This window comes from Camellia sinensis, chromosome 5, assembly GCF_055761805.1.
Source record: "Camellia sinensis isolate YWXY chromosome 5, ASM5576180v1, whole genome shotgun sequence".
In the NCBI taxonomy this organism is placed as follows: Eukaryota; Viridiplantae; Streptophyta; class Magnoliopsida; order Ericales; family Theaceae; genus Camellia; species Camellia sinensis.
Window position 1 is genome coordinate 35,210,950 of NC_138965.1, and position 14,071 is coordinate 35,225,020.

General features: G+C 35.5%; 1 protein-coding gene across 50 annotated transcripts in view; it reads left to right on the forward strand.

Moving 5' to 3' along the window:
• Positions 1–923: 923 nt before the first annotated feature.
• Positions 924–14,071, forward strand: part of LOC114272984 (leucine-rich repeat receptor protein kinase HPCA1) — a 46,506-nt gene continuing 33,358 nt past the window's right edge. For 5 of the 50 annotated variants that reach the window (XM_082868552.1, XM_082868553.1, XM_082868602.1 and 2 more), the window contains exons 1-6: positions 3,286–3,510; positions 4,179–4,299; positions 4,395–4,466; positions 5,840–5,914; positions 6,012–6,083; positions 8,659–8,712. In XM_082868552.1, the coding sequence (XP_082724678.1) occupies positions 3,429–3,510; positions 4,179–4,299; positions 4,395–4,466; positions 5,840–5,914; positions 6,012–6,083; positions 8,659–8,712 (476 nt within the window). In that variant the 5' untranslated portion in view covers positions 3,286–3,428. Of the gene's footprint in view, positions 1,130–2,028; positions 2,191–3,234; positions 3,511–4,162; positions 4,300–4,394; positions 4,467–5,826; positions 5,915–6,011; positions 6,084–8,658; positions 8,713–14,071 lie in introns of those variants that run through there. The other 45 variants (XM_082868591.1, XM_082868596.1, XM_082868600.1 and 42 more) reach the window with 33 other exon arrangements.

A 14,071-nucleotide genomic window follows, 5' to 3' on the forward strand; every position in this document is an offset into this window, starting at 1 on the left:
GTAATTTATTCAAAATAATAATAATAATAATAATAATAATAATAATACTTACAAACATAAATATAGGGCCGTTTGGGAACTTTATAAAATAATCTAAAAGGCAAAAAATCACTAAAAAGGTCAAAAAATCAATAAATACAAAGATAATCAAAGGTTCTTTTCGATTCACTATACTTTTTACATATATTTTCATAAAAAAAATTGAAAAATCATTCTAAATATATATTTTTTTTCAAGTCATATTTTAGCCCAAAAAAATCAAAAAGTCACTAAAAAAATCTTATTTCCAAACGACCGGGAAATATAAATAAAAATATTTAAAGTGTGAGTCTGCCTGTGACAAGGGGTGATAGCAACAGGTTAGAGGTGGACAGACGTGAATTCGGGTCGGGCGGGTCGAGTCAGATTGGGCCGATGCTATATAATACGAGACATTGTGTCTGTCCAAGCCTGGGCCGGCTCTAACATCGGGCCTCTATATTTGCTTGGTCCAAAAAATAATTATAAATCCCAAGTCCATCCCACCAGGTTATATGTTAAAAAAAAAACTAAATTATTTCATAATTAAATTCAATCATACATTATACTTCGTAAATAAATATATTGATATCAATGTCATTATAAATTGAAAGATTTCTTAAATAAATTTAATTACACATCATCACAAATGTGAGTTTTAATAAAATCAACAAAAATAAAATTTAGATCCTAACAAAAAAAATATATTTTAACATGTTCTAAATAAATAAATAAATAAGTAATTAATTTAATAGCAGGTTGACTTAAGCTGAGATGAGTTAAATGTATAAATTTTAAATACAACTTATTAATATTTCAAGTTGAAAATATTGATTCAATCCCACTTTATGAACTAAATTAACTTTTTCAAACTACAAAAAAAAAAAAAAAAAAAAAAAGAAGAAGGGGGACCGGGTTGGGCGGGCCAATGGCCGATGTGTAGCCAAGGAACAAAGAATAATACTATGTAATATGTATCATGAAATATGCCTAGCATTACTCGGGAGCAAACGAACACAGGCAGGTAGCTGTCTGGTTGTCTTTAATATGATTAGGTAAGTATGTGGTTCAGCTTCGTCAGTCTTGGAGGTGTCACTCTCAGGTTTCCAAGGTCTGTTTCAATCTCTATTTGTTCAGATTGATCATGCAGATATGTATACTTTACTTGTTTTGTCCTAAAGTCAGATATTTTGTAAATGGGTCTTTGAATTTTTTTCATTGTAAAACCCTACAGCGGGACAAAAGGATGATAGTGTGCTCTTCTTAATTATAGTTTCTCCCAATTAGGGTTTATGAACATTTGGATGCAGCCTTTTTATATGGCCATGTTTCTATATTTATTTGTTTACCCCTGTTTCACATACAGCAATTCTTGCAATTGCTGGGTTTTCTTGGTTGGATCATTGAATCTTTATTGGAATGTATATTGCATAGTTCATCCCAAATCAAGAAGTTTATTTAGTGGGCTTTTAATACTGTGTTTGATCACGAATTTAGTAGTGATTTGCAGATGGGAAAGAAAAGGGGAGGGAAATGTGAAATAAAATTGAGATGATCTCCCCTCCATACTTCATATCTCCGTACTCATCTATATCCCTTTTGTGGGCTCAAATTCATACCCATGTGTGTTCTGAACCGTCTGCCTTGTAGGTCCTGCAAAGGACATCCATGCAAAAAATTAATTTAAACACAAGAACAAATCACGTTTTGTTTTATAAAATGAATGACAAATATGATTGTAAACTTAAACCATCCATTTTATAAAACAAAAAGCGATTGTTCCCGTATTTATAGTTGTCTGATAAAGCTGATTTTTTTGCATGGATAGTCTTTTTTGCAAGGCCTATGAAGTAGACTGTTTAGATCATCCGTGTCTGCTCGGTTAGAGCCTGCAAGAAGGGTATGGATGGGTATGGGGAGATGAAGTATGAAATTATCCCAATAAAATTAGTTTATATTTCATTCATAATTTTCTCTCCATTTACTTTCCCTACGCAAATTCCTATCCAGATTCATGATTCAAATATAGCCTAAAGCTTTGTGGAAAATCTACGCAGCCAAAAGAATATGGAGAAAATAAAGTGTATGATGTAGATTCAAACTTGGAGTGGTGTGGGTCACACCGAGAGTAAATCTTGTTAGCACATTTCACTTTTGGGGTAGTTATTCTAGGTGAGTAGTACTACTAAAATGTTTGTTGTGATTCTTCTTTACTTATCAATGTTGTGCTGCAATTATTTGAGAACTGGATTGATCATGGAAAAAGAGAATGGAGCTAACCAATGTAATCCTGAATGTGATGCTAAATTATTGTGTTGTGTCTTCTATGTTGTTTTGGGAGAGAAGTTGCAGAATGTGTACATTCATTGAAACACCTTTATAAGGGAGAATAGCTTTGAAGCTAATTAAAATTTCTTAATTACATTTGGTGAGAAGGTGATAAATTTGAAGCTGCACATTTATTGTTACTGAGAAGGTATGCACCTTTATGGTTACTGAGATGTCATTGAAACTACAGACCACGTAGCTAGTGGAATTTTGTGTCATATTGGCAAAGAGGCCAAAGGTTGGGGCTTCTTATCAGTCAAAAAGAAAATTACTGGAGTATGTAATCAATACAAAAAGCTAATGTAAGTAAGAGTACAAAATGTGTTCAAGAAGAAGAATTGAAGTATCCAAATATAATGAATATGAAAAAAGACGCAAATTGGTATATAATATATGGTCTAAGAGATATATTATGTCTTATAACTATCTTGATATACACAATTCACCTCTCATTTACTAACTCACTTTACATTTACGATCCCCTAAAATGTCTTTAGCATGTTGTGATTACCAGAATGTACAGTTGGCAACTTGTTTGAATGCTTCAAGGAAAATGACCCACGAGGAAAATAATTCCACGGAAATAAATTCCTTGAAAGAAGGGCTTAATGACTAATCTAATAAAAAATCAACTTGTGCATGCATGGCCCATTGAATTGCAGACAAGACCTTAAATCTTTTATCTTCTTGAAAAAGACTCATATCTTGAAAGCCTACCAAGACTAGTTTATTCCTCTGACTAAATGTTGATATTTAAAATTAGTTAATGTTGTTGGCTCCAAAATTAAACCAATAAGCCCACCTGGCTCTTTGTGTCCTTTTATTTTTTTCTATATGGTAAAAAATAGGTCATGGTGTATAGGTCAGCTCTCATAGTGTTTTTGGGATATATCAGATATATTTAGTTGGAAATTTGAGGATGAGTGACGTGCTATTGTATTGTAGCCATGTGCATGTTGAATTTGTATGATGAGAGTATATGGGTATCATGGAAAAAACTCTCTTGAAGAGTTCTAATAATGAACAACAGAATTGAATGAAAGAAGAGTGGTTTCGAAGTGGTTCATGTTCTTTCTTGAATAATGGGATCAAGAATTCAAGTATGTTTGCTGGTTATTTCCGTCCAAATTTTACTAGTAGCAGCGCAGATGAATAATCTGGACTGTAAGTTCAATTCTTGTGTCCAAGTTTTTAGTTTATTGATGTCACTACACTAGTTACATATGTTCTTAGTTTTTTTGTGTCTTGATTAATACAAACAAGAATACAGACCTGCTTGTTAGATAATGCATCCTCCAGAAACACAAATAATTCCCGCACTGAATTAATGATGGCATATGCTAGACCTCTTTCTAGTTTCTTTCTCTTCACACCATACCTTACTTACACTTGAGTTGATTGCTGATAAAAGGTGAAGAAAGACTAGAACTTTGTACATCCTAGGAAAAATTTCCACAATACAAAGTTGTAGATCAAATCTCTAGAATACATAGTTGCATATCTGCTACGCGTTAACTGCTTTCCAAAGTGATTTTTATTTTTATTTTTATTTATCAACTACCATCTTTATCTAGTTTAGCAACAAGTTCTCAGTCGCATACTGTTTTGTGGTCACTCAGAAGCAAGATTTGAAGTATCAAATGGTCTTGATTATTCAGAAATAGCCAAGATAGTACTTTGAACTAGAAAGTACTTAGTCAAACAAAATATGAGAAGACAAGTACTTTCAGCTCATCCTTTTGTTTTTGGGTTACTGGCCACTGTTGGGTTCTCATGTTCCATGCATTGATTTCCTTAATCCTCATAAAAATTTCAGTTTATGTCCGATGCAGTTGCTGCTCTGAACGCTCTCAAAGTAATCTGGAAGAACACACCACTCAATTGGGTTGCGTCAGATCCATGTGGCAACAGTTGGGATGGAATTCATTGCACCAATTCACGTGTGACATCTATGTAAGTCCCTATTGTGTTTTACCTTTAATGCTTACGGAGAGTTGCTTATTCTACTTTTTGAGAATTAAGAGGTTAACTATAAGTTTTACTTCCAGAACATTAGCCAGTGTGGGATTGACTGGTCAGCTGTCCGGAGACATTCAAGGGTTGTCTGAATTACAGACTTTGTAGGTCTTCTATTTTCATTATCCCTATTCTCTCGTAAATAGATCCAATTCCAATTAACTTACGGAGAATCATTCAATTAGTGTTATTCATTTGGGACTGCTGTGCTTCCTTGGTTATTCAAATTTCACAAGCCTTCATTCTTGAAGGAGTTTTGAGCTTAAATATCCTTGGCTGTGTGAGACGCTAATGGGAAATTGCCCCTTGCTCTTTATCATTGAACAGTGCTCCTTGTAGGCTCTATCTAATACATACTGAGCAGTGGACTACTATGGTCGTTTTTTAACTCTTTTGTTTCCTATTTTCTGCTTTTGTTTTCATTTTTTTTGGAAACTCAAAACAAAAACTTGTTTGGTATATGGTTTTTGTTTTCAAAAAAATGGAACTGATTCCAAAATGTTTGGAAACAGAAAAACGGACTTTTCACTTATTTTCAAAACAAGTTTTCATTTTCTTTTTTCTCCCCCACCACTTCGGGCCACCACCTACCTAGCAGCTTGCTGCCAGAGAGCTCCAGCAACCTTTTGGTGACTCGACAGTGACAGCACTTCGGGCCCCCCACCCACCGCTAGCCGGCTTGCAGCCAGAGAGCTCCAGCAACCTTTCGGTGACTCTACAGTGACCACCCAATCACCACCGTGACCTCCAGCAGCCTTTCGGTGGCCCTCTAGCCACCCTGACACCTTTGGCCACATTCCAGCCTTCAAGCCCGGCCACCCCCCCACCACCAGTCACCACATCCATCCACCCTCCACCATGGGCCACTACCTCCAGCAACTCACCAAACAGTTTCTCTATTTTGTTTTTATTTGTTTTCAAAACATTTTTGTATACCAAACAAGTTTTTAGTTTTTGTTTGTTACCCAAAAAAAAAAAAAAAAAAAGAAAAAATTTGCAAACAGAAAACAGGAAAATGACAACGTTAACGAATGACCCCCAATATTTCATTTTCATTCTTTAGGAGCTTCTTGCCCACAATGGAATCCATCTTCAGGTCTTCGCAAATGTTTGTTAGGACCTAAATTATTTTGTATTACAAGAAGAATATCACAACATAATATATGTAGGATATGGCACCACGGATAATAACATGGTAATTATTTGTCTTCTTGCTTTGTTGTAATGCCTACTCTCTCTCTCTCTCTCTCGCACGCGCGCACACACACAAATGCTTCATGACACTCACTAGATTGGTGTCACGGTTCATATTTCACTTAAATGCCTGATTGATGTGGTATAAAATGCTACCTAGACAGTGTTCTCTACTTTATTAATAATAACTGTTTGGAATTGTCTTTGTTTATTCTCCTCTTTACTGCTACTTCTACATAAGAATTGTTAAAAGTTACTTCTGACTATCAGCTTGTGCATATAGGGATCTATCAGACAACAAAGGTTTGACAGGATCTCTTCCTCGATCAATTGGAAATTTGACAAAGTTATCAAACCTGTAAGAAATTTTTTGATTATTGTTATACTATGTTGAATCTGTTGATTACTAAGGTCAGTACCCCGTTACAAAACAATTACTTCTACTTGCATCTCAGAATGCTGGTTAGTTGCAGTTTCAGTGGTCCAATTCCAGAGACAATAGGATCTCTGCAGCAGCTGAGAGTTTTGTAAGAATTTGGACTTTGTTATTTTTGTTTACTATGAGAATCAATATATGCGAAAGCTTAATATGGAAGTATCAGCCATTATTAGGTTCACATTCCTTGTGACATGATTCCATTCTCTGACATAATGATGAAATGACAGAAATCTAAATTAACTTGGTATAAGTTCAAGTTGTCAGATAAATTATTTAGTCCATGGTTGTTAGAATTTTACAATTCACTATTTGATTCGTGTAGTTGATCCTTAAATTGAGTGAATTTTACGATTCAGTTGTGATTCACTGCTATTCAAGCGATTCAGTTTTGCTTGCATAATGCATGAAACGGCATCATTTTCACAAAATAATAAAAGAGATCAACTAATTATATTGATATATGTGATTTTACATGTATATACATATATACTATTTAGTTATATTGATATTTATTTCATTTTAAACACTATATGTGTTTTTTTATATGTATATATGCGTATCTAAAATTATATATTATGCTAAATAAAGCGAATCATACAATTCACGATTCGATTCATGATTTAACAACAATGCTGTTAAGTGATCGACATGATCAGTAAAATGAGATGGACATTAACTACAACCTTTCACATACTTTTGACACAATGATTGACTGCTCTTTCCATAATTTGATCTTAAATATTTCCTTTACAAAATTTTGTTGAATTTAGGAAATAAGGATATTATATTTATAGTAGTTTGTATAAAATCCGTGATTGTATAAATCACAGATTTAGTGCCTTAATTATTTTGTTTCCTTGTTTGTAATATTAATTCATTATATATACATGGCTCTACCCCATTCAAAGGTAAGCCAATACCATTCTTTTCATTCTTTTTGGTATCAGAGCCAAAGAACAGAAACCCTAGCCTTTCCCTCACCTCTGTCGGCACTGCCCAGCACCACCTAGCACCATCGACAGCCTCCTTTCCTCTCCCCAAGCCTCTGACAGCCTACCCACCTCTTCTAGACCACCCAACAGCCCCTCCCCACCACTGTTTTCCCCTTGGCAAGTCTCCATCACCCCTACCAAGGCTTTAGTAGCTCTCAACCTGGTCTTTCCCTGGTCCTGAGTGCTTTGGCAACCCTTCTAGGGTGATCCGGGTTCTCCTTTTCCTGTCTCGGTTTGTTGTGAAGCACCTTCTTCTGTTCTCTTGATTCATCGGGCTACCGGGTTGTTCGGTAACATTTATTTGGATAAGCTGTTGAGTTTTTCAGCTTCTTGAGTTTTTATTCGGATTGTGTTGCTGTGTGTTGTGCAGCCTTTATCATTCCACCATGACTAAGCCACCTACTGTCATCTTTTCTGAGGTACCCACAAAATCCATTCTAGTTAGTTATGATTTTTCTCTTTCTCATAACACTCTTGTTCATCATATTACGAGTGTGGTGTTGAATAGAAAAAAGTTTACTGCATGAAGCCGTTCTCTTAAACGCTATTTAGGGGGAAAAGAGAAGGCTTATTGGCTTTTATCTATTATTACCCAACCAGATGAGACAAACAAACCCTACATATGGCCACGGAGATATTGATAATTGTTCTATCTTGGGATGGATGTTCAACTGCATGAAGGATATGATTTATCACATGCAAGGTTTCAAAATGCGGTGTTATGTAATGGTTGCGGCTGTTACGTAACAGTTGTGGCGGTAGGCACCACGCGTTACCCCCGATTTTGCTCTGTGATTGAGATTCACAGGTGTATCGGCGGCCGTAACGGCCCATTATGCACCGTTACATTCTTTTTTTAGTTGATTCTTTTCAATAAAAAGCAAAAGAAAAGGCTAAAAAACTATGGATGCTGTTGTACATACCTTTATTATGATTGAACAGATTTTGTCTTTCCTCTTTTCAGCCCGTAAAAAACTTTGAGGTGAGATTTCATAATATTCAGAATACATCCACAAATTTTGAGATCTTTAGATACTCTGCAACTGCAATTGATTCAAATATTTAGGTTTACAAATTTTCAACCATCTTTAAAAAGAGTGGTTCATGGGAAGATGAAGACAAGAGAAGAGGGAAGAGGGAAGAGATGAACCTGTGTTGAGGATGAAGAAGGAGATGAATATTCAAGGCTGCCTCTGTGTTGAAGACGAAGAACATTTGTGAAACCTGTAAGTGACTCTGTGTGGAAGACGAAGAACATTTGATCTGTTGTCTTTTTTTTTTTTTAATTATTTTTTTATTTTGTTTGTTTGGCTGCCTCTCCGGCTATAGCTTCAGAACCCTTGGGAACATATATAATCAATTGTTTTTCTTGGGTGGTCTCCAACTGGCATTTTGATTTTGTTTTTGTTTTTGTTTTTGTATTTTTTTTTTTTTTTTAACAATGATCTCTGGCTGGTATAAAGTCTAAAAATTTTATGATGATATCTTTAGTAATTTTAATTTAAATATATATATATATATATAGAGCTATGCACTTACTTTTAGCATTTTATATATAATTAGTGATTGATTTTTTTTTTTTTAAATAATATCTAAAAATCATAAGACCTATAATTATATTAATACATTATATATATATCAGTTTTTATTGAATTTTTTTTTTTCTTGCAGGTTATTCAAAAAGATAACAAATATTCAACTGATTGAACCCCAAAAAACAACTATGTATGAATTTTTTTTCTTTATAATTTTTTTTTTAATTTTTATATGATTATATTAGCATGTAAATTCCAAATGTATAAATAGTGTTTGCATTTTTTTTTATAATTATTTCATTTAATATTTAACTATAAATATTTTTTATTTTGTTATTGTAATGTGCTGTGACAACAATGTCGAAGGCACAATTTTTTTTTTTAAAAAAAAAAAAATCTTTTTAAAAGAAAAAAAAAATCAATTCCTCAAAAAAAATTCTTTATAATTTATTTTTTAATTTTTATCTGATTACATTAGCATGTAAGCTCCAGATGTATAAATAGTAGTTGCATTTTTTTAATAATAATTTCATTTAATATTTAATTATAAATATTTTTTATTTTGTTATTGTAATGTGTTGTGACAACAATGTTAAGGCCCAATTTTATTTTAAAAATATCTTTTAAAAAAAAAATAATACCTCAAAAAAAATTCTTATAATTTATTTTTTAATTTTTATTTGATTGCATTAGCATGTAAACTCCAAATGTATAAATAGTGGTTGCATTTTATAATTCTAAAAAAAACATATATGATTTTGTTCGGTAACTGCATATTGTGAAGTTTTTTGCATATCGGTAAACCCCAATAGGATTCTAAAAAATATGATTTTGTCCGGTAGACCCCAATAAATATGATTCTAAAAAAAAAATATGCGTATCGGTAAGTTTTTTGCAAATTGTGCGAAAAATAAAAAAAATTCACAGTTCCGGTAATCGCAACCGTTACGCTGCGGCCTTATACCCCGCAACCGCTCCACCGCCACTGCCACCGTTACCGTTATGGTAACCGCAACCGCTTTTCAAAATCTTGATCACATGTTGACGTTGTTTCGAGTCTATGGCACGCCTTGTCACAGATGTATGTTCATGCTCATAATGATGTTCACATCTTTGAGCTTTATCAGGATATTGCTCATGCCTCTTAGTCTACTTTGGCTCTCTCTGTAGCGGAGTATTTCGGATATCTTCAGGCTAGTTGGGAAGAATTGGCTCAGTTTGAGCTCTTAACTGAGTTATTGACGAGCACGGCCTCTCTTGTGTCCAAGCAACTTGCCCGACAGCACACTTACCAGTTTCTGATAGGTTTAAATTCTGAATTTGAATATCTTTGAATTCAAATTTTAAACACATCACCCATGTCATCTTTCTATGAGGCCTTTGCCACCATTGACAATGATGGGTGTCGTTGGCGATTGGTTCAGCCTAGCCATCCTCTGATAGCTCCAATTTTATTTGATCAGATGGCTCTTGCTGCAAATTCTAGTTCTAAGGGGTCTAGTGGTTTAGTTGTTTGTCATCATTGTGGTGCTCCTAGCCATGTTAAGGTTCGTTGTTTCAAACTTTATCCTGAGTTGAGGCAACGATTCTCTCGCACCCGAGGCACTGACGCTCCTCGCACTGCTGCTCTAGTGGAGACCACTCCTATTCCTGCCTCTCCTTGTGTCCCTCATTTACAGTAGTTGTAGACTCAAATTGGTCAACTTCAGGAGCAGCTTGGATCTCTCACTGCTCGTTCTTCTGGCCCATAATCTTCCTCTGCTACCACCCTTGCCACAGATACTTCTATTGCTTTCCATGTTCGGTTTACTAGTCCCTCATGGGTTCTAGAATTTGGGACTAATGATCATATGATAGGTGAGTTTTCCTTTCTTTCCTCTCCAGTCCCTACTACTTCCACCCAATGTGTTTGTTTTGTTGATGGTTCTTCATCCTCTATACGTCATAAGGGTATTATGTTTTTATCTTCTGATATTACTCTATTTTCTGTTTTACATGTTCCTAATTTTTCTTATGATCTTTTATCTGTTAGTTGGCTTGCCAAAACTTTTAATTGTGCTATCATATTCTTACCCTCTTCTTGTCTTTTACAAGACCTGAGTTCGAAGAGGATTTTTGGCAGGGGTTATGAGCGTGATGGGTTTTACTACTTTGGGGATCCACCAGACCAACCTTCTTTATCTACTTGAGCTAGTCTTCAGGCGTCTGTTTTGCCTACTTCCATATCTTGTGTTTTTTCAGTTCAAACTTTAGAATTATGATACGCCTGTATGGATCATGTCAATTTTCAATATTTATGTCAATTTTTTCCCTTATTAAATAAAACTTGCGGAGATTTTAAGTTTTATTGTGTAGTTTGTGAGTTATCTAAACATAACCGTACTAGTTATATAACTCACATGATACGTGCCCCTAGTGTTTTTGATTTTGTACATTTTGATGTTTGGGGCCCTTCTCCTATCGATGCTATTTCTGGTCATAGATATTATGTGACTTTTATTGATGATCACACTGAGTGTACTTGGGTTTATCTGCTTCGCCGTAAATCTGATGTGTTCCCCATTTTTGTTCAATTTTTGCAAATAGTTAAAGACTTAATTTCATACAGTTGTTAGGAACATTCATTCTGATAATTGTGGAGAATAAATTTAAAATGAATTTTGTTCCCATTTTAATCAGACAAGTATTCTTCAACAACTTACGTGCCCTCGCACCCCTAAACAAAATGGTGTTGTTGAACGTAAAAATCGTTGTATTATGTCTTTTGTGTGGTGTCTTCTTCGCGGTATGGGTGTTCCCAAATTGTATTGGCATATGGCTGTCCTTACTGCTGTCTATCTGATTAATCAGACACCTAGTCGTGTGTTGCATGGTCTTACTCCGTTTCATGTCCTTATGCTCAACACCACTTTGTTTCCTCTCTTACCATATGTCTTTGGGTGTACTTGTTTTGTTCAAGATCGGAGTCTCACTCGCACTAAGTTAGATGACAAATCTATTCGTTGTGCCTTCTTAGGGTATTCTTCCATGTCCAAAGGGTATAGGTGTTTTAATCCTGTGTCTGGTTAGTTCCACCACACTTTGGATGTTACTTTTTGTAAGGATCTCCTATCTTTTGGTACTAATCCTCCTTTATAGGCTTCCACTTCAGTTGCTTTCAGTGTTCGCTTGGTTCCTATTTTGGATGAGATTGTTTCCCCTCCTCATTCCCTACCTTCGCCCCCATCCTTCCCCCCTATTGCAAGTATACTCACGTCACCCTCACTCTTAGCTACCCTTTGCCGCCTCTCTGATCTTTGGGTCAGGTAACTCTTCTCCTTTAAATACGACCCCTCCATCTCCTCATCGTAACCCACCTTGGGATTAGCATCCTCCAGATTGTTGGGGTTATTTGAGTTGTACTAATGATCCCATTTCCCAGTATCCTTCTTATGACTGAGTTTTAGATTCCTATTGCTCTTTCCTTAGCAAGCTTGAGTTAGAGTCTATTCCTCGTTTTGTGTTAGAGGTCCTTCAGAATCCCAAATGAGTTGTGGCTATGCAAGCTGAGATGGCAACCTTAGAACATAATCACACTGGAATCTTGTACCTTTACCCCCTGGGGAGAGCACTATTGGCTGCAAATGCATGTTTACCATTAAGTATCTGGTTGATGGCCCTGTTGATCCTTACAAAGCCCGTTTGGTGGCAAAGGGATTCACACAGCTTCCTGGTAAGGATTTTAGGGCTACTTTTGTGCCTGTCGCCAAGCTTACTACTGTCCGTCTTCTTATCTCTCTTGCAGCATCACACTCTTGGCTTCTACATCAGCTTGATGTCAAGAATGTGTTTCTTCATAGGGATCTTCTTGAGACGATTTACATGGCTCTTTCTCCCGTATTCCGAGCTGAGGGGGAGTATTTGGGAAAAGTTTGTCAGTTACGCAAGTCTTTGTATGGCCTGAAATAGTCTCCACAAGCATGGTTTGGTTGCTTTAGTTTTGTTATCATCTCCATGGGATTTGTTCAGTGCTACTCAGATCATACTTGTTTCATCCGTCATAATTTTGCAGGTCAGTGTGTAGTCTTGTTGGTTTATATGGATGATATTATTCTCATAGGCGATGATTATGGCATTGGTCAAGTAAAGAAGGATTTAGGCTTTGATATCAAGGATCTGGGGTGTCTCAAATATTTTCTGGGGGTTGACGTGGCTCGTTCACGGTAGGAGATTTCCTTGTCCCAAAGGAAGTACACTTTTGATCTATTTCAGGATACTAGAATGTTAAGGTGTAAACCTAATATCAAGCCCACATTAGAGTCTAGCGAGTTGTTGCTATTTCAGGATACTGGTATGTTAAGGTGTAAACCTAATATCAAGCTCACATCAGAGTTTGGCGAGTTGTTGGAGAACCCGGGCATGTATCAGCGTTTTGTTGGCCATCTCATTTATTTGACCAACACTAGACTTGACTTGACATTTGCAGTTAGTATTGTGAGTCACTTTATGCATGCACCTTGTACAGAACATCTTGATGTTGTTCATCACATTTTGATGTATTTGAAGACTTTTGCAAGTTTGCGATTATTCTTTATAGCTGGTTCTTAATCAAGCTCTCTTGTTTCACTAATGCTGATTATGCAGGACCTAGAACAGATAGGCGTTCCACTTCTGGCTTTTATACTTTCTATGGTGATCATCTTATATCATAGAAAAGTAAGAAGCAAGCAGTTGTTTCTAGATACTCTGCAGAGTCTGAGTATCGGGCTATGACACAGGGAACATGTGAAATTCTATGGCTTCACTCCATTTTGGCAGAGTTGGGATTTGAGACTACTTCTTCCTCTTTGCTTTGTGACAACAAATCCACGATTATGTTATCTTCTGATTGGGTACTCCATGAGCATAGCAAGCACATCGAGGTTGATATACATTTTATTAGAGAAAAGGTTCAGACTAGTATTGTGAGTCCATCCTTTGTCTCTTCTTCTGAGCAATTAGCGGATATGTTCACGAAGTCTGTGGGTCCAACATTGCTCTAGTCATCCATTGCTAAGCTATGTTTGTTGAATGTCTTCACGCCAGCTTTAGGGGGAGTGTTGAATTTAGGAAATAAGGATATTATATTTATAGTAGTTTGTATAAAATCCATGATTGTATAAATCACGGATTTAGTGCCTTAATTATTTTGTTTCCTAGTTTGTAATATTAATTCATTATATATACATGGCTATACCTCATTCAAAGGTAAGCCAATACTATTCTTTTCATTCTTTTAATTTTTCATTGATAATTTGATAGTAACGCAAAATGTTATATTACTTTCCACAAATTATTTCAGTCATGTGTATTATTTGGGCTTCCTATAAAATCCTAATAGTTGCACCTTTCAAGAACAAATGCTCCCACCCCCCGACTTCTCTAGGTGAACCTACTTACTCCTTCATGCTTTCAAAAGATGAGAAAAATTTGAGCGTGGAACCATTTTTTGTTCCTTTAAATCTTGCATCAGAAACTCCAATCTTTTAATTCATATCATCATGTTTTGATTCCAGAAATTTTCTGCTGAA